At 49.0% G+C, this 18,099-nt stretch overlaps 7 protein-coding genes across 7 annotated transcripts; 4 read left to right on the top strand and 3 right to left on the bottom strand.

Moving 5' to 3' along the window:
- Window positions 1–74: 74 nt before the first annotated feature.
- N7469_007718 (uncharacterized protein) lies at window positions 75–2,722 on the bottom strand (the record flags this gene model as incomplete). The annotated part of the gene is made up of 2 exons (XM_056646636.1): window positions 75–488; window positions 719–2,722. The coding sequence occupies 2 exons, from the start codon at window positions 2,720–2,722 to the stop codon at window positions 75–77; spliced, it is 2,418 nt and encodes an 805-aa protein (XP_056498187.1).
- Window positions 2,723–2,866: 144 nt separating this feature from the next.
- N7469_007717 (dolichol phosphate-mannose biosynthesis regulatory protein) lies at window positions 2,867–3,268 on the top strand (the record flags this gene model as incomplete). Its single annotated transcript, XM_056646635.1, has 3 exons — window positions 2,867–2,869; window positions 2,937–3,017; window positions 3,083–3,268. 3 exons carry the CDS (start codon window positions 2,867–2,869, stop codon window positions 3,266–3,268), a joined length of 270 nt encoding a protein of 89 aa, XP_056498186.1.
- A 1,421-nt stretch (window positions 3,269–4,689) lies between these two features.
- On the top strand, window positions 4,690–8,026 carry N7469_007716 (uncharacterized protein; the record flags this gene model as incomplete). Its single annotated transcript, XM_056646634.1, is given in 3 exon segments — window positions 4,690–4,877; window positions 4,953–6,004; window positions 6,024–8,026. 3 exon segments carry the CDS (start codon window positions 4,690–4,692, stop codon window positions 8,024–8,026), a joined length of 3,243 nt encoding a protein of 1,080 aa, XP_056498185.1.
- Window positions 8,027–8,642: 616 nt separating this feature from the next.
- N7469_007715 (HD domain-containing protein) lies at window positions 8,643–9,359 on the bottom strand (the record flags this gene model as incomplete). Its single annotated transcript, XM_056646633.1, has 1 exon — window positions 8,643–9,359. One exon carries the CDS (start codon window positions 9,357–9,359, stop codon window positions 8,643–8,645), a length of 717 nt encoding a protein of 238 aa, XP_056498184.1.
- A 1,112-nt stretch (window positions 9,360–10,471) lies between these two features.
- On the bottom strand, window positions 10,472–11,161 carry N7469_007714 (uncharacterized protein; the record flags this gene model as incomplete). The annotated part of the gene is made up of 3 exons (XM_056646632.1): window positions 10,472–10,620; window positions 10,693–10,971; window positions 11,041–11,161. 3 exons carry the CDS (start codon window positions 11,159–11,161, stop codon window positions 10,472–10,474), a joined length of 549 nt encoding a protein of 182 aa, XP_056498183.1.
- Window positions 11,162–13,090: 1,929 nt separating this feature from the next.
- On the top strand, window positions 13,091–16,453 carry mph1 (3'-5' DNA helicase; the record flags this gene model as incomplete). The annotated part of the gene is made up of 1 exon (XM_056646631.1): window positions 13,091–16,453. The coding sequence occupies one exon, from the start codon at window positions 13,091–13,093 to the stop codon at window positions 16,451–16,453; it is 3,363 nt and encodes a 1,120-aa protein (XP_056498182.1).
- Window positions 16,454–16,732: 279 nt separating this feature from the next.
- On the top strand, window positions 16,733–17,867 carry cap2 (F-actin-capping protein subunit beta; the record flags this gene model as incomplete). Its single annotated transcript, XM_056646630.1, has 5 exons — window positions 16,733–16,761; window positions 16,902–17,281; window positions 17,343–17,615; window positions 17,680–17,727; window positions 17,794–17,867. The coding sequence occupies 5 exons, from the start codon at window positions 16,733–16,735 to the stop codon at window positions 17,865–17,867; spliced, it is 804 nt and encodes a 267-aa protein (XP_056498181.1).
- Between the last annotated feature and the right edge of the window lie 232 nt (window positions 17,868–18,099).

The raw sequence follows: 18,099 nt of genomic DNA, 5'->3' as shown, positions 1-18,099 counted from the left end.
TTCCAAGTTTTCCCTTTACTTTTTTTGTAAAAAAAAAGACAAAGTTATAACAACAAATTGCGCAAACGCAAATGCTATGCACGAAAATTAACCACATATCTATTCAGCTGCACCGTGCACTTCCTTTTTTCATTTGCGGCGAGGCGGTGTTCGCGAGTAGCTTCTGCCGCGTGAATCGTCCCGACGTCTAGGGGGACTCTCAGAACGAGAAGCAGAACGTCCACGTCCTCGGCGGGGAGGCGTGACTGAGCGAGAAAGAGATCTTGAGTAGCTGCGGTTGCGTCGGCTGTCCGATGCTTGCCCACGACGGGGCGGTGTGGTCGACCGAGACCGGCTCCGACTTGGGCTACGTGAATCATAGGAACGTGCTCGGGAACGTCCCCGGGATCGTCGAGGTGGAGTGCGAGACCGGGATCGGGAAAGGTCAGATGGCGTTCGGGATCGAGACCGACTGTATGTAGCACGTTTGCTGCGGCGAGCAGGAGTTCCTGAGCGTGAGCGAGAACGAGAACGGGATGGGGTATAACTGCGGCTCCGCGAGGAGGGTGTGACAGAACGACTGTAAGAACGGCCACGATCTCTCGACGGAGAGCGAGAGTAAGAGTAGGAACGTGACCGGGAAGCGAGATCGAGAATAAGAACGAGAAGAGCGGCTGTAGCTGGAGTATGACCGAGCTGATGGGGAGCGTGAGGCACGAGCTGCTGGCAGGGCCGGTACCGTGGGCTTGGGCATATTCTTGAGATGCTCGCGCATATCTTCTGTCAAGATACCCATGCCAATGCTGGTGAAATAGTTGATGGAGAATCGAGTGTGACGAGGGTTTTCTGTCGGGAAAAGACCCTCGAAACTGGGGCGAAGGATTTCATCTCTGAAACGCGCTTGCAAGCCCGGCAGACCGAGATGTTCTCCCAAATCTTGGAACAGGATCTTGATGAAGATTCGACTACTCGACGTAGTTTCTTCCTCATTCATGTGGATGACACTGAGAACGTGCCATCCGATGGCATCGTTGCTGATCATATGTCCGAAGAAACGCGCGATGTTCCGCAGGCGGTTTGTTTCATAGCGGTGAATAGTGTCATAATAGTTTGCGAAGGCAGCCTCAAAGAGATCTGACCAAAGACGATTGATTTTGGCGAAACGTTCACCGATTAATCCATAGAACTTGGAGTAGGTACGTTCCTGGGAGCAGCACTCGATGATCATCGATGGCAATTCTGGCTCGAGTCCTGCAGGAAGGTTGATTTTCATCAATTTGTGACAGCATTCTTCAAAATCAATACTTGACATGATTGTCAGGTAGATTGTTCGGCGTAAGTTGACCAGATTGGTATTGGTCTGATCCTTGATATCCATTTTTTGTTCCTCAGCATCAGATTCCTCATCCGAACTCTCGTCATCATCGTCGTCATCCTCATCCTCATCTTCGTCGCTGTCCTCGCCCAGGATCTCACCCTTCAGCTTTTTGTAAGCCTCTTCGTGCTGTTCCCACTCGGGATCAAACTTGAAGATATTGAGTGTATCTTGTGTCTCGAGTTCATCATCCAAGCCTAATCTGTGAGTGATCTGGTCTTCCTCTTCTACAAGGTCCAGTTCCTCTTTGACAGCTTGATTGTCCTTGTATCGATCTTTGCGCACTTGGAAAAGCACCTCAATCATGTATTGGACACGCTTGTCGATATCGGCCTCGTGTAAAATGTTCCGGAACTGGTCGAATACGGCGAGCGCAATCGGGGGATTCATTTCTTCCAGGTGCTGACCGACCTCACGAGTCAGCCCCACGGCAATCTCCACGCTATCATCTGTTGGCTTGTGGAGGAGCAGCAAAAGGATTTGTGCGGCAAGCATCTCATGGGCGACTTGATGATTGCAGAGGTGGGCAATGAATGTTGTGGATGAAATGCAGACGGCCTTGTCATTTCTCTTGAATGCTTTGCGGAACTGGGTAATCAGTCTGGACAGCAGCAAATCGCACACTTGGGGAAGTTTGGTGTTGACGATGGCAGCCATGGCTGCGTAGATAGGCGTGAATGGCAAACTGGCCGCCTGCGCTTTCATGATGGAGCGACAGAACAGGCCGCGCCCACGGACCAGGTTTTCACCAAACAACTCTGGGACAATGTACTTGATATTGGAGACATTGACCTTATTAATGAGACCGTTGATCGACTTCTTCAGCGCCTCCCAGGCCATGCGCTGGTACTCCTTGCTGGACTTATCCGTGATCTGAGCCTGCAGGGCACGAAGTCGAGCTGGAGGGATGTAAGTACCACCTGATCGCATGTTTAGCAACTTCTCGTACTCTGCCTTGGCCGAGGCCTGCTTTTCCTCCTCGGTCATTGGTTTACGAGCAGCCTCCTGTCTTTCATGCTCGCGCACTCGTTCCGCAAGTTGTCGCTCTCTTTCAATTGCACGCTCTGGTTCCATCCGAGGAACATCCGCATCATCTCTATGAGAGTCGCCTGGGGGTGATCGCCGGCGATTTGGTGAGGGCGAACGTGAGGGAGGTGAGCGCTTTCGAGAGGCTGCGGTCGGGGAGTCGGTGCCTGGAGGAGGAGTAGGCACGCGAACCGCGGATTGAAGGACGACAGGATCCGACATTGTGAGAATGAAAACCACTCCCAGTCGTTCAAAGGCAGGGAGGCTGGTTGGGGAAAGGAAACACCAGGAGGACGGTGGTTGCGGAGTGTCGCACTTGGAGAAATGCCGTAGAGCTTTCATCGCGCGCGATCACGTGATTTGATAGGCTCCGGGCCAAGCTCACTCCTGACGGCGCGCGATCGCCGAAGCCACGCTGGTCCTGTTCACTCCTTTTGCTTTCATTATCTTGGTCTTTCTTTTCCAGCGTACACTCCTTGATACAGAATGGTATTGTTGCAATTTCCTAAAGATATATGTCTTCCAGTTATGTCCTCCCTACTAATCCAAGAAATAGCTGGGTCAACTCGTCGGTTCCGCCATGCTTTTGGCCGCCACCGCAATCTTTCTCTACTACACTGCATGGACGCTGTTGATGGTATGAACGAAAGGGAACTCTTTGATTATATATCTTGATTTTTGCTAATAATTGTCACAATATAGCCCTTTGTTGATCCTGGCCATCCTCTCCACGACATCTTCCCTCCACGCGTCTGGGCCATTCGCATCCCTGTTATCCTCACTCTCCTGGGCTCCGCCGTGGTGGGTACCTTCATAGGTATCGTTATGATCAACAGCAACAAGAAGAAGGCAGCAAAGGCCAAGGCCGCAGCCAAGAAGAAGACCTAAGGTGACATCCTAAAAATGGGATCGAGGAGGGGGTTTAAACAGGGCTAGAGATCTATGGTCGGAACTATATGATTCCGGCCTTTGTATCATCATCGTCTTCATGTTCTTCATTCAAACTCGTTCCTTTTATTCGCTACCTCTATAGCCCAACTCTATTCTCCGAACATGAGAATGCGGGGCGTCTCACATAATAACTTAGAAAAAAAAATGAAGAACTATTAATCAAGAGAACACACCTTTCTATTTGTTGTTGTTGCGACATGTACAAATTTACTCGGAGTATTTACCGAGGGACCTTGCGAACAGGCCTCCTAATTATGAGGTAGGCAGTTCGCGCTTGGGCGATCTCAGCTTGTGGCAATCCCCCAAGCGCTCATTGGAAGTAAATCAAGGGGGACCACATGAGGGACTCGTGACCTGCTTTCTTACACTCCATCTCAACCACGGGAAAGATGATGAAAGACGGCTATGATCGGATTCCTGAATGGGATGAGTTGTTCCACGGATGACCGGGCATTAGCTAAGCCAGGGTCTGGTCTGGTTTGGTCTCCATGTTGAATAAGATAGATATCATCATAGGAGGGAATTATCAGAAACAAGAAGTGAAGACATAGTAATAGTAGGATGATATGGGATAGGATGATAGTAGATAACTACTAAGATAGTTAGTTAGCAAGTATGTATGATTAAGTCAGCAGGTGACCCGGAGAATGACGGGGTCAGCAAGAGAGGGAAGGCACGATTCACTTGCACTTTGCGCTTGCCCTCTCTGACTCAGGTACCGGCGGGCCCCCCCCCCTCAGCCCCCCCTCTTCCCCGTCTTCCTCTTCTCTTCTCTTCTCTTCTTCTCCTTTTTCCTCTCTCCTCTCTCTTCTTTCAAGGGTTCCCCTTTTTTCTTGAAAAGACAATCTACCATAATCTTTTGCTAAGTCTTGCTTTGATCCTCTTCTCGTTGGACAAGGCAGTTGTCCAACGCGTACTACTTAAACCGCCTATCGGCCTTATCAACAGCTTCCCCGCGTATCGACGAGCGAACTCCGCTCGACGATACGTCTATCATAACAATAACCCAACAAACATCACCCTCACCTTACCTTCCGGCTGAATAGCCCTCATCGAGTTATATAGGTAAGTGTCAAATGAAATTCCAAGGATTCAACGGTTTATTCGTTGATTACACAAGCCGGGATGGTTCTTATCTTCATGCATGCGAGATGGGTAGCTGATGCAACTGATCATCATCAGATCTTCGCCCCGCCTTTGTACTTCCTAGCTTCGGCCCCGCCTCCTCTCGGTGCACTTCAACGCATTCGGGACAATATCGCCCGTTCTCAGCCCTTTTACAGATAAGGTCTTGGGAGCGGTTATCCCCGTGTCTTCATTTTATCCCATTTGCCTCGTCTGAGGCATCTCTCAGGTGAATGCCCCCGGCAGCGTCCGACGATCTCAATCGCCCGTACAGCCAGTCTTGGGAAGACGAACCCACGTTCAACACGGATCAGAACCCGCCAGTCCAGGAGCATGAGCCAAGTGGAAAGAGCAAAAAGAAGAAAAACAAAAAAGCCAAGGCGGCTGCAAAGGCTGTGACGGAAACGCCACCGGACAACTTGTACGCCTCCGCGAATCTTCACAAGGAGAATATTCATCACTCACCCTCATACGGACTAACTGACATCTCATTTAGAATACAGACACCTCCAGTAGCTCCCGCCGAGCCTTCATCATGCCCTAACCCCTCTCTCAACAATGACACCAACGCCGCCGTTGCCTCGCCCGTTCTGGATGCGCTTGATTCAATCGATGGACCCCCCGAGAACGACATCGTCACTCGAACAGACACATGGGCTCAGTCAGTGCCGTTTGGAAAGAGCCCACCCACAGATCTCATGGACGGAGATATGCCTCAGGAATCGCCTATCAGTTTTCCCACCATCCAAGAGAGAGGCGGCTTCAGTCAACCTTCCTCGGCATCGCCACCAACTCGGATCCGACCTTTTAGTTACGGTAGCGGCTACAGGAGCAGTATGCAATCTCGGCAGCAGTCGGTGGACCGACGGAAGAGTCAGTCCTATGGCAGTCCAATGAGCAACCTTGCACCCCCTCCCCATCTTCCTCAGGCGCACTTCTATGGAGCTCCTGACATCGACCTCGGTACTCAAAACCGACTGCCGAGCGATGCATCATACTCGTTCTGCGGGTTTGACACCATCCCGAGCTACTCGGCAAAGTCACCCAGAGCAGGTATTCCCGTGCTTGTTGTAGGCACTGATGGTGCTGTGGAAGTTCTTGCTGTTGAGGACCATCGAGCTCGTTTAGTCGGGCAAATCACCGGTCTCAGTGGCAGGGTGCTCGAAGCAAAGATCTTACTTGGGCAGACATGCAATAGTGAATCGCTTTCTTCATCTCAGCCTCATGTTGCAGTTACAATCCATGGTCCGCTTCCCCCGACTGAAGAAGAAGCACCGGCGTCTTCAGCAGGCTCCGATATCCATGAAGCACCCCCTTCGATGGCGAGAGGTCGCTCTGGAGATCGGCGAACTGAACTCCCATTGTATCAAACCAAAGTACACGTCTACTCGCTGCGGTCTGGAGAAATAATCACAACATTATTTGCCAGCAAGCCTGTGCCGACACTGGAGAATATTCCCGGCCAGCCATCGTTCGCACCGCCGCCAATCGGCAGCCTAAAGCTTTTCATCAGTGGAAACCATGTAGTTGTTGCGTCTGGTATCAGTGGTGAAGTTTATGTCTTCAGATACCTTTCGGGTGCCTATCAGTGTCTCAGGAAAGACCTGGACGGATATCCAGACTGGAGATGACAGAAGGTACTCTACCTCGTCAAGCTCCACCGATCATGATGGCTCTCACAGTGATGCTCCTCGTGTACCTATTGCAGAGAGACCAATTGTAGCCCTTCAGGGAAGATGGCTAGCCATTGTGCCTCCTTCGTCATCGTATAGGGGGTCAATCCAGGGCACTGTACCATCAGCTTTGATACACGACAAAGTTCAAGGGTTGGAAACACGGAGTGCACCTAGTATGCCATCGGTCAATTGCGCAACCGATGTGGGCGAAGGTGAGAGTTTTTTCAACAAAGTAGCTCGTGGCGTAACTCAAGAATTGGTCAAGGGTGCCCGCTGGATGGGTGATCAAGGACTCCAGGCTTGGAATAGCTATTGGAATAGCCAGCATCCCCCCGGCACGCCACCTCGGCCAAATCGAACCTCGGAGACTCAACCTCAAGACTACAGGGTATTCCCACCGACCCACGCCCAAAACACTCAGGCAGCATCTTCTCCCGAGCCAGATACAGTATCCATTATCGATCTTAAGCGCTTCGATGATGGCACGGATTTGAAATCCACTTCTCTTTATCCCATGGCTACTTTCCAGGTTCCCAATGGATGTAGCTTTCTCTCGTTATCTCCAAATGGTCTTATGTTGTTCACAGGCAGCAAAAAGGGTGATGTTCAATATGTCTGGGATCTCATGCAGCTCAAGCATTGCCGGGCAATGGCCTTCATCGCCGATGACCACATTTCTCACAGCCCAAACGTTCGGCAGGTGGCAAGATATGCGAGACTGACAACCTCCAGTATCGTTGATGTGATCTGGACACCTCCCGTTGGTGATCGATTGGCAGTCATTACACGGAAGGGTACGGTTCACGTTTTTGACCTACCTCAAAGTGCGTTCCAGTGGCCTCCTTTCCGGCGAGCTCGCCCAGCCGTTAAAAAGTCGACAACTGTTGATCCGATGGGCGATGATGCTTCTACTCAAACGAACGCCAGTAATCCACTGTCGGCGGCTATGAAGCTCGTTGGCGATAGAACACAGCCATTCTTTTCTGCTGTCAGAGGCCGAGGTCCTTCATCCGGTGCAGCATTTTCAAGCATGAGCGGATTTGCGTTGCCAACAGCAGCTAGTATAAAAGGTGGAAAGGTTGTTGCTGCTGGCTTCAGCAAGTCTATGGGTGCCGCCGCTACAGGGACCGTACATACACTCCGGCATGTTGGTGAGAATCGGCTGCATTTGGCGGGACTTGCTCGGGATCCGGCAGCATCTAGGGCTATGTGGATCTGCAGTAAGGGTACCGTCTTTCTAGGTGTTGTTGACGAAGGGAACTTCAAATTGCACCGGCTCAAGAAAGGCGCCACAAACCAAAAGAACCGACAAGTCCACTCAGTTATCGGTGGTAAAGAAAGTCAGTTCCGACTACCTCCCAATCTCCAAAGCACTTGTGGGCCGGCGCCCCTTATGGCGTATGATCCAGACGTGGTTGTGCATGCATCTCTTCTCCTGCCCTCGGTTAGCTCGCAACCAAGTAGTTCAGTCAAATCATTCTGTCAGCCACTTTCACAAGCTGAGATCGAGACCAACACACCATATCAGCCTTTCCACACAGACCAGCGAGTCAATCTACATGTCTTTTCTACGGATAGCGGAGCTTCGGCCTCCAGAGATCCCTGGGTATTCGGAAATGACATCTCGACTACGAAGCTCCATGTGAGATCATACAGCAACAGCGGAGATGATCACGAAGAGGAGGAAGATGAGAATGCTGCTCTTCATGGCCATTCTCTGGGTGCAGGTGGGGATATGGAGAACCTTATCACCCTTGGTAATAGCACCGGAAATATGGAGGAGGTTATCATTACAACTCGACGTAAGAAGAGACGCTCCGCTGCATTGAAGGTGGACGATGAGTTCTTCGAAGATGATTGTGAAGTTTTGGAGTTTGCGAGGGACAGGGTTTGATTTTTTTTTTCTCCCTCTTTGCGAGAGTTCCGTTTTCGACGATGACGACGATGATAACGTTTAGATTCCTTTTTCTTTCTCAGTTGCTCGCGCAGCCGGAGTTTTGGGGGCCTTGTGCTTACTTCGATCATATCCACGAAATTGCATCAGATGTTTCCTAGTCATAGGATCGTTCTGCCAATGATGTTTTTGTTTTGCTTTTGCCCTTTTTTTCTTTTCTTTCCTTTTTCTTTTTTCCTGTCCTCTTCCAGTTTACAGCACTGCTTTTGACACCACACTGCATACAGAAATTACAATACCCCCCCCCCCCCCCCACCCTGTACTGTTCTTGTTCTTGTTCTTACATTCATGATAGATGGAGGTCTTTTTTGCATGTTCAAATCTGCCTTCTTGGTAATTTGTTGTCGATTTTCCGGGCTTTTGGGTGACTCCGAAGGGCTCGCTCCTTTTTCACGAGGATGACGTTCAGCCTATCACTCGTTTTGGGCTTAATTGGCTAAACGAATAGCAATACAAGTTGGGCCTTCACCGGCTCAAAGATATTCAACATAGATCAGATTATTTGAGTATTTTTTTAGTGAGGTAGATAGATCATAGATCATAGATCATCGCTGAACTACATATCCTGCGAAGAGACCAATTCCATCTCTTCTTCCCACCAACCTCGGAAGACCTTCAGTCGTTCTGTCCGATGTTTGGCCATTTTTCTGCCAGTCTCAGTCTTCATCATACCTTCCAGGAGCTCAAGTTTATCCCCGAAATGCTCAATGGAATTATTCATATCCCATTGACCATTGACAAGAAATTTTTTACCCTGAGCCCCAAGGAAAGTAAAGGTTCGTCCGATACCAATAGCTCCGATTGCATCAAGACGATCCGCATCCTGGACAATAGCCAGCTCGATGAACCCATCTTGATCGATCAATCGCCGAATCACAGCCGGATCCTTGATTTCAGTGGAATACGAGACGTGCGAAACAATCGTTTGGACTTTTGAAGCGACATCCTCTGAAGCCCCATTTTTGATCAAAGCATGACGGACCATGGTGGTAGGGTCAATGGTTGACGAGTCAGCGTCTGTTTCTGTGGCGAGATTATGGAGATACTTTCTATCTCCGATATCATGAAGTAATGCTGCGAGTTTGACGACGGATCCATCGTATTTTGTTGTTGGATGGAGAGTTCGTTCTGCGGATAAGATTGTGTTTGCTAGAGCCACGACACGATGGACGTGTGCGGGGTTGTGGGATGGATCGTGACCGGCCATACAAGTGTTGACGAATGTCAACATTGAGTTGTATAGGGTTTGAAATTGTGGGCTATTCTCGTCCATTTTTCGTTGTTTTGGGTTGAGATGGCAGTGTTTGTATTGAACGTGGGATGTCGCCTGGGGATGTTAATGTTATTTACTACTTTGCTGGTGCAGTTCGTGTTTGTATTATTGAATATACTGTTCAGACTAACCTCTTTTTCGTATCTAAGATAGATCCGAGAATTGGGGATGGCTCAGTTATATTATATGTGTCGTAGAATATATCGTGCAATCTTCACAACCACGAAGTTTCTTTTACATTCGGTGGAGAGTGAAGAGTGGAGGAAAATTGGAGGTGAAGTCGCTTATCTTCTGCTTTTTCTAATTGGCCGAGAATCTACTTCATTCCATCTTTTATTACATTGAGTACACTGAGTACACTGAGTACACTGATCAAATCTACTTGTAAATTATAAGATGCAAAATTGGATTCTATTTAATAATATGGGGGTTTTTTTTTTGTTAATAGTTAATGCATACTATACGAAGGAAAGTAGATGATTATTTCCATCTCTGCTCTACGACAAATATTAGCCACAAGACTAGTCATCTTTGCACCACCTTCGCTGCAACCGTCCCAATCCCCCCTGCAGTGTGCTACTGAGAATATGTAAACCATGCATTCAGCCTACTGACCGAGCGTAGATTCAAATTGGGCCAGCATGGCCCAACGACTCTTGCGTGGGGAAAGGCTTTGAAGTGAGGAGAGTAACTGATTTGCAAAATTTGAAGGACAATTCGAGACCCCTGAGTGATTACGTCGATCGGCGTGTTCCTCTTTAAGTACTGTACTGGCCGAAGAATGTGGGCTCAGAATTGCTGGGATAAAAAAAAGAAATTTACAGAACAAACACTGGCATTTGAGCCGAAATACGGAGTACAGTACGCAGATCTGCAGAGTGGAGAAAGGACAGGATTCCCGGAAATAAGAGTATTATCATTCATTCGCAGTCAGGGCCTTGAATCAGGTATCGAATACTATCACACATGTGGAAAGAAACTTAAAAACAAAGAGAGGCGAGATGAAGGTATTCATCGTGGCGTGCCCTGGATTAAAAAAAGAAGAAAACGAAGAGGGGAGGAAGAGAAGAGAAATAAAAGTGATCCGTGAGACCCATTCCACTTCCAGATGTTTAGAGAGCAAAGGCAGCGAGAACCAGACCGAAGAGGCCAGCGCTGGAGGCACCCAGCTTGGCATTGGCAGCATTGCTGGTTTGAGCGGCGCCGGTCTCAGTGGTGCCACTAGAGGAGCCACTAGCAGTGTTGGTACCCGAGGCGGAGGCTAGAGAACAAACGAGTTAGTTTTTGAATATTCGCGATCAAGATCAGACTCAATGTCGAGGAAATAACATACAACCAGTCTCAGTGCTAGTCTTGGAACCAGTGGCAGTAGCTTCGCTACCAGAGGCAGTGGACTCAGAGCTAGCGGAGCCTGTGGCAGTGGCACCATCAATGGGGAAGAAGTGGGAGCTGAAGCAGGCTTGCTGGCAATCAGTGTACTTCTTGGTATCCGAAGGCGTGCCAGTGCCCTGGGGGCATTTGGCCACACAGCTGTTGGTGTCGTCGGCCTGGCTATCGCTGGGGCAGGGCACCTTGTAGCACTTGGCGATGCAGCACACGTCCTTAGCGGCGCCTGAGGTCAATGAGTTAGGAATCAATCACAATTATTGTCATTCATTTGGAGATTGTTCGTAGGACATACAGCTCTTTGCGCACTCGGCCTCGGCGCTTACAGTGGTAGTGGTGGACTTCTCGGCAGTAGTGGTAGTCTCAGCGACGGCGAGGGCCAGCAGGGCAGATAGAGCCAGGACGTTCAGCTTCATGATGAAAATGGAATGGAATCAACCGATCAAACTTTTCTTGAAATTGAATCGAAGTAAAGGTAGCGACAGTATTCTGCTAACGAATGGCGTGGGATGGGGGAGGGGGAAAGAGAGGAAAGAAAGGAAGTCGACGTGAAAGAAATAAATACTCTCCAAGGTAGTCACACGCCTACTCCTCTTCACTCTTGACTCTTCTTTTTTGCCCCAAACAAGGGCCCAAACTCCCCAAACAAGCTAGGTAAATCCCCCAAATCTCCTCTCCCAATAAAACCAAACTAAAAAAAGTAAAAAAAGGACCACACAGGGTTCAAGTGGCGATGGCCTCTCATTCGTCAGGTCTCAGAATTGATCCATCCGGGACTTTCTACCTGTTTCTCGGCTTCAAAAAGGGTGCATGCATCACACTACGCTACAGTACTGGTTGAGACTCCAGGAGAAACGAATTCCAATCGAAATGTTCTAATCAATGGCACTTCCCCCTCGAGGGATCATCCCTAATATTTCCTGGATTGAGGGGGCAGACCCTTTCAAAGGGTTATTTGTCTTGCATATCCCTTCCCTCCACCACAGACACTAGCGCCCCTCGGTGGACCTGTCAAATCTGGGGATGCTCGGCTGAGCCCGCGATCGTCTATTCTGTTCTGTTGAAATCGTGTTTGCCACTGGTGAAGACTGTGTTCAAGCTGTCTTGCTTCTTATGTCTACTGGTCTATCATGATTATATACTCGGATCTGCTGGGGTCACAACACTAACTTCCATGGTTCAACTACTAACCATGTGCACATTCCACTAGAGCACTATTGGTGTGCCTGGACACCCGCTGCACAATCAAACCTCCGCAAGGGACCCTCCTCCGGATACTCCTAATATGTACTCCTCGGGGACCATCTCGGGAAAAATTGAGGACGCTAAAATGGCCAGTCTGCAACGGTGTGGGGGGAAATCAATCCCTCTGAAAGATTCCTAGTGTCTACAGAGAGTACAGTATGGGGCGATGGGGCCCACTCGATCATCACAACAGCCGATCTCTGCCATACCGTACAATATTTTCTCAGGATTCAATTGCTGCATTCCGTAGTGGAATCGATGTCTCTTCGCCATCCTTGACGTCCCTCATGACCGGGATTTGAACTGGGTCTGCACTTGCATTTGACCCCTGATTTTGCATTTTAATCTTCTGCACTCCTCGCCGCCAGGGAAATTTGATATGCAAACATGCCAAACACTCACTTTCTATCAATCATCATCCAAGGATTCCATCTCAACAATCCTGCGTGGTCCAGATGGGATGCGTAAAGCTAGTGATCCATATGAGCTAATCATAAGCTTGATAAGGGTAGGTGGACAAACTCTCTAGTTTTCAAGCGCGTATGAGATTACTTCAAGGTCAAGTAAACGATCTCACGAGCTGAAAAATATATATCTACCCAGATATTGCCCAGTACTATTTAGTGAACATCATTAGTTACCTATCTAGTTTACCAATACTCCCTACCTAGGTAGTATTTGGTAGGCAGACCCCAGAATATTGTGACTTTGCCCGAGGAGAGAATATCATTCCATGCTATGTGGACCCATCCATATAGCATGGAGCAGAAAAACAACCTTTTCACCATTTGTATACATAGTTCGTAATACTGGGAAAGACCGGGGATACTACTGATCACTAGATAATGTTAACTTACACTAGCATTATTAGATTTCAAGGCCAATTCGTTGGACGCAAGCAATATTGCTGGATACTTTTTAGATTTTGAAGGTATAAACTATTTCTTTAGAATCAATTTTCCATTCCCATGCTAGTCTTTCGCAATATCTTTTTTGGATGCAGAGATCGGCCAAAGTGCCCACGTGACATCGCGACATCCCGACGCGACGCGACGAGTTCGGCTCTCTCCCAATGTGACTCGGAGGAGAACCCAACAAGAATGTCATCCGAGTCGGATTATTTTGATGATGATGACGATGATGGCTTTGTGGTCCCAAGCACCCCAGCCGATCATCTCCCCTCGCCCCGACCCGCAAAACGCCGTCGCGTTCACTCCCCGACACGCGGTGCAGATCTCATTGACGATGCGGCATCCGAGACCGAATTCTCCTCGATGGATGAGGATGCGTTGAGAGAAGATCGCCGTGATCCATCCTCCGACTATGATACTCCGCAGCAAAGATCTAAATACCGAAGCTTCGTGCCAAAACAGAGCAATTTTCATGAGAATATCTTTGTCACCCAACTCACCCAACCTGACTCGAGCCCGGAACGTATTCGAGGTCCAAGATGGAAGAAGCCAGACCCAAAATCCCCAACGCCAGAGCAAATACAAACCCCCAAATTAAATGCTTCAAAGCAACCTACGAACAATTATTACAACGAGGAAGATGAGCTGAGAGCCGCCCTAGCTGCCTCTCTCGATGCATTCGAAGAGGAAAATACATTCAGAGCAGCATCAAAACAAGAGGAATCCAGGAATACTGGCCATCCGCCGTCAACCAACCAGCAAAATAATACGGGCGGGTCCGTAGATGCCTCGTTCGAGTTGGATGACATACCGGACGATGCATTTGATTCATCTCCATGCCTTTCCCCTGTGGCTCAACCCGCGCAACCTACCTCTTCCTTCCAAACGAGCTTCTCTCGCCCGACGGACCATCCCAAATATACTCGACAGAGTACCCTCTTCGGCATGACTGCGAGTAATCTGGACCTTTTACCACAAGAACAAGACTGGTCGCCACCCGAAAAGGTTGAGCCTCCAACACAGCATAAGCTCAATCAAGATGTCCTCAGCACCTGGTGGTATCCGATGAACCTGGGGAAGATTCGAGACTATCAATACAATATCGCCCAGAAAGGCCTCTTCCATAATCTACTCGTTGCCTTACCTACTGGTCTAGGAAAGACCTTCATCGCCGCCACAATTATGCTCAATTGGTATCGGTGGACGAAGGATGCGCAGATCGTTTTCGTTGCCCCAACCAAGCCGCTGGTTTCACAGCAAGTCTCTGCATGTCTAGACATTGCTGGTATACCAAGATCCCAATCAACAATGCTCACCGGAGGCGCAGCACCCGGAATTCGTGCGGAGGAGTGGCAAGCTAAACGCGTATTCTTCATGACCCCACAAACGCTCATCAATGATTTGAAGACCGGCATTGCTGATCCCAAACGCATCGTATTGCTGGTTGTCGATGAAGCTCACCGAGCGACTGGTGGTTATGCCTACGTGGAAGTAGTCAAATTCTTACGACGCTATAACAATAGTTTTCGTGTGCTCGCGCTCACTGCAACTCCTGGATCGACCGTGGAATCCGTCCAAGCTGTTATCGATGGGCTGGACATCTCGCGGGTCGAAATTCGCACGGAGAACTCGATTGATATTCGAGATTACGTTCATGCACGCAATATCGAAATTGAGACATTTGAGAACTCCGAGGAGATGCTCTTCTGTATGGATCTATTTTCGACGACCCTACGTCCGTTGGTGCAACAATTGACAACCCTAAATGCTTACTGGGGAAGAGATCCCATGGCACTGACGGCATACGGCCTCACCATGGCTCGCCAGAAATGGATGCAGTCAGATGCTGGTCGAAATGCAAATTTCGGGTTAAAGGGCAAGGTCAACGCGATCTTTACGGTGCTTGCCAGTCTCGCACACGCCATTGATTTATTGAAGTTTCACGGAATCGTCCCCTTCTATCGTCACCTACAGCATTTCAGATCAAATACGGAGGGCCAGAAAGGTGGAAAATGGCAGAAGCAAGTAACGCAGGACGAGAGTTTCAAAAAGCTCATGGGCCATCTCGAGCCCTGGAGTAAAAATGAGGAATTTATTGGACATCCAAAGCTTGAGTACCTCAAGTCTGTCATTCTCAACCACTTCATGGACGCAGGGGAGGGCCGTGACACAGCAGATGACACAGCTCAACCAGCCACTCGCGTGATGATATTTGTACATTTCCGTGACAGCGCCGAGGAGGTGACAAGAGTCCTAAAACGATATGCTCCCATGATTCGACCTCATATTTTCGTCGGGCAAAGTAGCGCCAAAGGTTCCGAGGGAATGGATCAGAAGACTCAGCTTCAAATCATCAAGCAGTTCAAGGAAGGAAAATACAACACGATTGTCGCTACTTCAATTGGAGAGGAAGGTTTGGATATTGGAGAAGTAGACCTCATTGTTTGCTATGACTCTTCAGCCTCTCCAATTCGCATGTTGCAACGTATGGGTCGTACTGGCCGTAAGAGAGCCGGTAACATCACCCTTTTGCTCATGAAAGGAAAAGAAGAAGATTCCTATATCAAGGCCAAGGACAATTACGAAAAGATGCAACAGATGATAGCGAGTGGCTCTCAGTTCACCTTCCATGATGATCGATCTGCTCGTATTCTTCCAGCTGGCATACGTCCAACTGCAGATAAAAGAGTCATCGAAATTCCGCCCGAAAACTCGCAGCAAGAGTTGCCTGAGCCAAGGCGTCGTGGTAGAGCGCCGAAGAGGCCTCCAAAGAAATTTCACATGCCGGACAACGTGGAGACTGGATTCACGCGAGCTTCAACCCTGGAAGATGGTTTCAAGAAGGCGAAAGCAAAAGCGCCAATGCCAGAAAAACGACCTCGCACACCTACACCGGAACCTGTGGAAATCCCGACTTTAGAAGAAGTTCTCTTGAATACAACTGAACAAAGAGAGCTTGAGCATCACTATCAAAACATTGGGGACAAGTCACCGCAGTTCATTCGATTTCCACGAAACGACGCATTCCCACGACTGCAACTTGTCGCAAGACCTACCAAGACCGTACGACATGGCTCCCTTACGCAACGCATGGTTTCTACTTTACAAAAGATGGACGAGGCTGGCCTCGACTGTGCAGATAGATTTCAGAAGATTCTGGCTCGCGAGAGTAGAACTCACCGATCATCCTCAAAAACTTCGACTGAGAAGAGTCAAAGCAATAAAGCCAACAGGACACCTCGGCAGTCAACATCAAACAAGAGAATGGCCAAAACTAATGCTCAGAGCCCTCAAGATGCAGAGATAGCCGCTTTTCTGTCTCCAAGTACTTCTGATATCGAGCCAATCACCAAGCGACTGCCTGTCCAGCGATCCTCTCTTCATGAAATGCAGCATCCACAGCCTGTGCAATCGTCAACACTGCCCGAGAGTGACTTCGACGATGATGGGTCTGACTTTGACCTTCCAGACGCGAGTGTACTTTTCAACGAGGGCCCAGTGCCAAGTGCACGCAACAACAGACCTGCTATACTAGACAGTGATGACTTGTGACGTTGCAGATCGAAGTCATGAATAATGGAAAATGTAAATAGAAACGAATGTCGATGAAAAGAGGTGGTATCCTACTTCACATCTTCTAATTACGGATTCTCGTGTTCTATCGTAGTGTTGTTCAGGCGATACTCAAGATAACTGTTGATAGATGTCCCTTTGTAGATCCTCAATGAGCGCACGCCCCGCAACCCTCCACACACGCACCTCCGACCATCAACATTGCCCGCCGGAAGATACTCCAAGCTTCACATCCCTCCTCCCCCTCCATCCTCCACCATGGCCGATCAACAGTTTGACAGCGCGCTGTAAGTAGTCCACACATAATCATATCCAATTGCAAGCATACAAAATCGTCGATGTACCTCGCGGCAATCAGCCTGCCTGCAACCCCGCCTGATGTGCATGGAGAGGTATCACCTAGCTGACCGACCCCTCCTCTTTCTAGCGACCTTCTCCGACGTCTGAACCCGCGCGATACCAAGAAGAACCTGAATGCAATCAACTCGATCGTCCCAGATCTCCAAGAGGATCTTCTCTCCTCCGTCGACCAGCCCCTGGAAATTCGTCGCTGCCCGCAAACCAACCGGGACTACCTACTCTGCGATTACAACCGTGACGGTGATAGCTACCGGTCACCATGGAGTAATGAGTTCGACCCCCCGCTAGATGATGGCACTGTGCCCAGTGAGAAGGTGCGCAAGCTAGAGGTTGCGGCGAATGAGGCCTTTGATGTTTACCGGGAACTGTACTACGAAGGCGGAGTTGGGAGTGTTTACTTTTGGGATTTGGATGATGGATTTGCCGGTGTTGTTCTTCTGAAGAAGGGTGAGGTCATATCGTACATATTTGGAAGTTGGACAAACAGCTAATACATCCTGTATTCTAGGCGTCACCCCCGGATCTCAGAGCTCTGGCGAGTGGGACAGCATTCACGTTTTCGAAGCTACTGACCGTGCCCGCTCGTCTCATTACAAGCTTACCAGCACTGTTATTCTTCACCTCGCTAACCAAAGCGAGGCTCTCGGTGACATGGACCTGAGCGGTAATATGACCCGACAGGTCGAGGCGGATCTACCTGTTGAACAGGGGGATGCAAGCCACATTGCCAATGTGGGTAGATTGGTTGAGGATATGGAATTGAAGATGCGGAACTTGCTACGTATGTCCTATCATTTCAGTCGAGAGTTGGATTTGGGAAATGCTAATCAAATTGCCTTTTGTAGAGGAGGTTTACTTCGGCAAGTCCAAAGACGTTGTTGGTGAACTGCGCAGTAAGTGGCTTGTCTCCGGAACACGACTTGAATCACGATATATTAACCCATATTCTTTCTCAATAGGTCTGGCTCCTCTTTCTGAGACGAATCGGGACCGGGCGGCACAGCTGGAAATGATCAAGTCCATGCAGAAATAGGTTTTTGATAGAGTTCGGTATTGTCGCGCTAGTGGCTCAGGAGTCCATGCGAGACAGCCTATTGTTGCGTTCTTTGCACAGCTTTAGCTTTTTGAACATTGCGCGAATATAGTCCATATAATTGGACTCGGGACAAACACTGCCAAGTAGTTTACATCTTCTAGATCTCAGATTGAACTGAGAAAATAGTATGTAACCAGTAAGACTGGCTTAGGGGTATCAAGTATAGTCA

Source organism: Penicillium citrinum, assembly GCF_028827155.1.
Source record: "Penicillium citrinum strain IBT 23319 chromosome Unknown utg000007l:1.0-2040159.0:1.0-2041076.0, whole genome shotgun sequence".
NCBI classification, from domain to species: domain Eukaryota; kingdom Fungi; phylum Ascomycota; class Eurotiomycetes; order Eurotiales; family Aspergillaceae; genus Penicillium; species Penicillium citrinum.
Note: the sequence above shows the minus strand (reverse complement) of the source record. Positions and strands in the feature narration are given on the sequence as shown.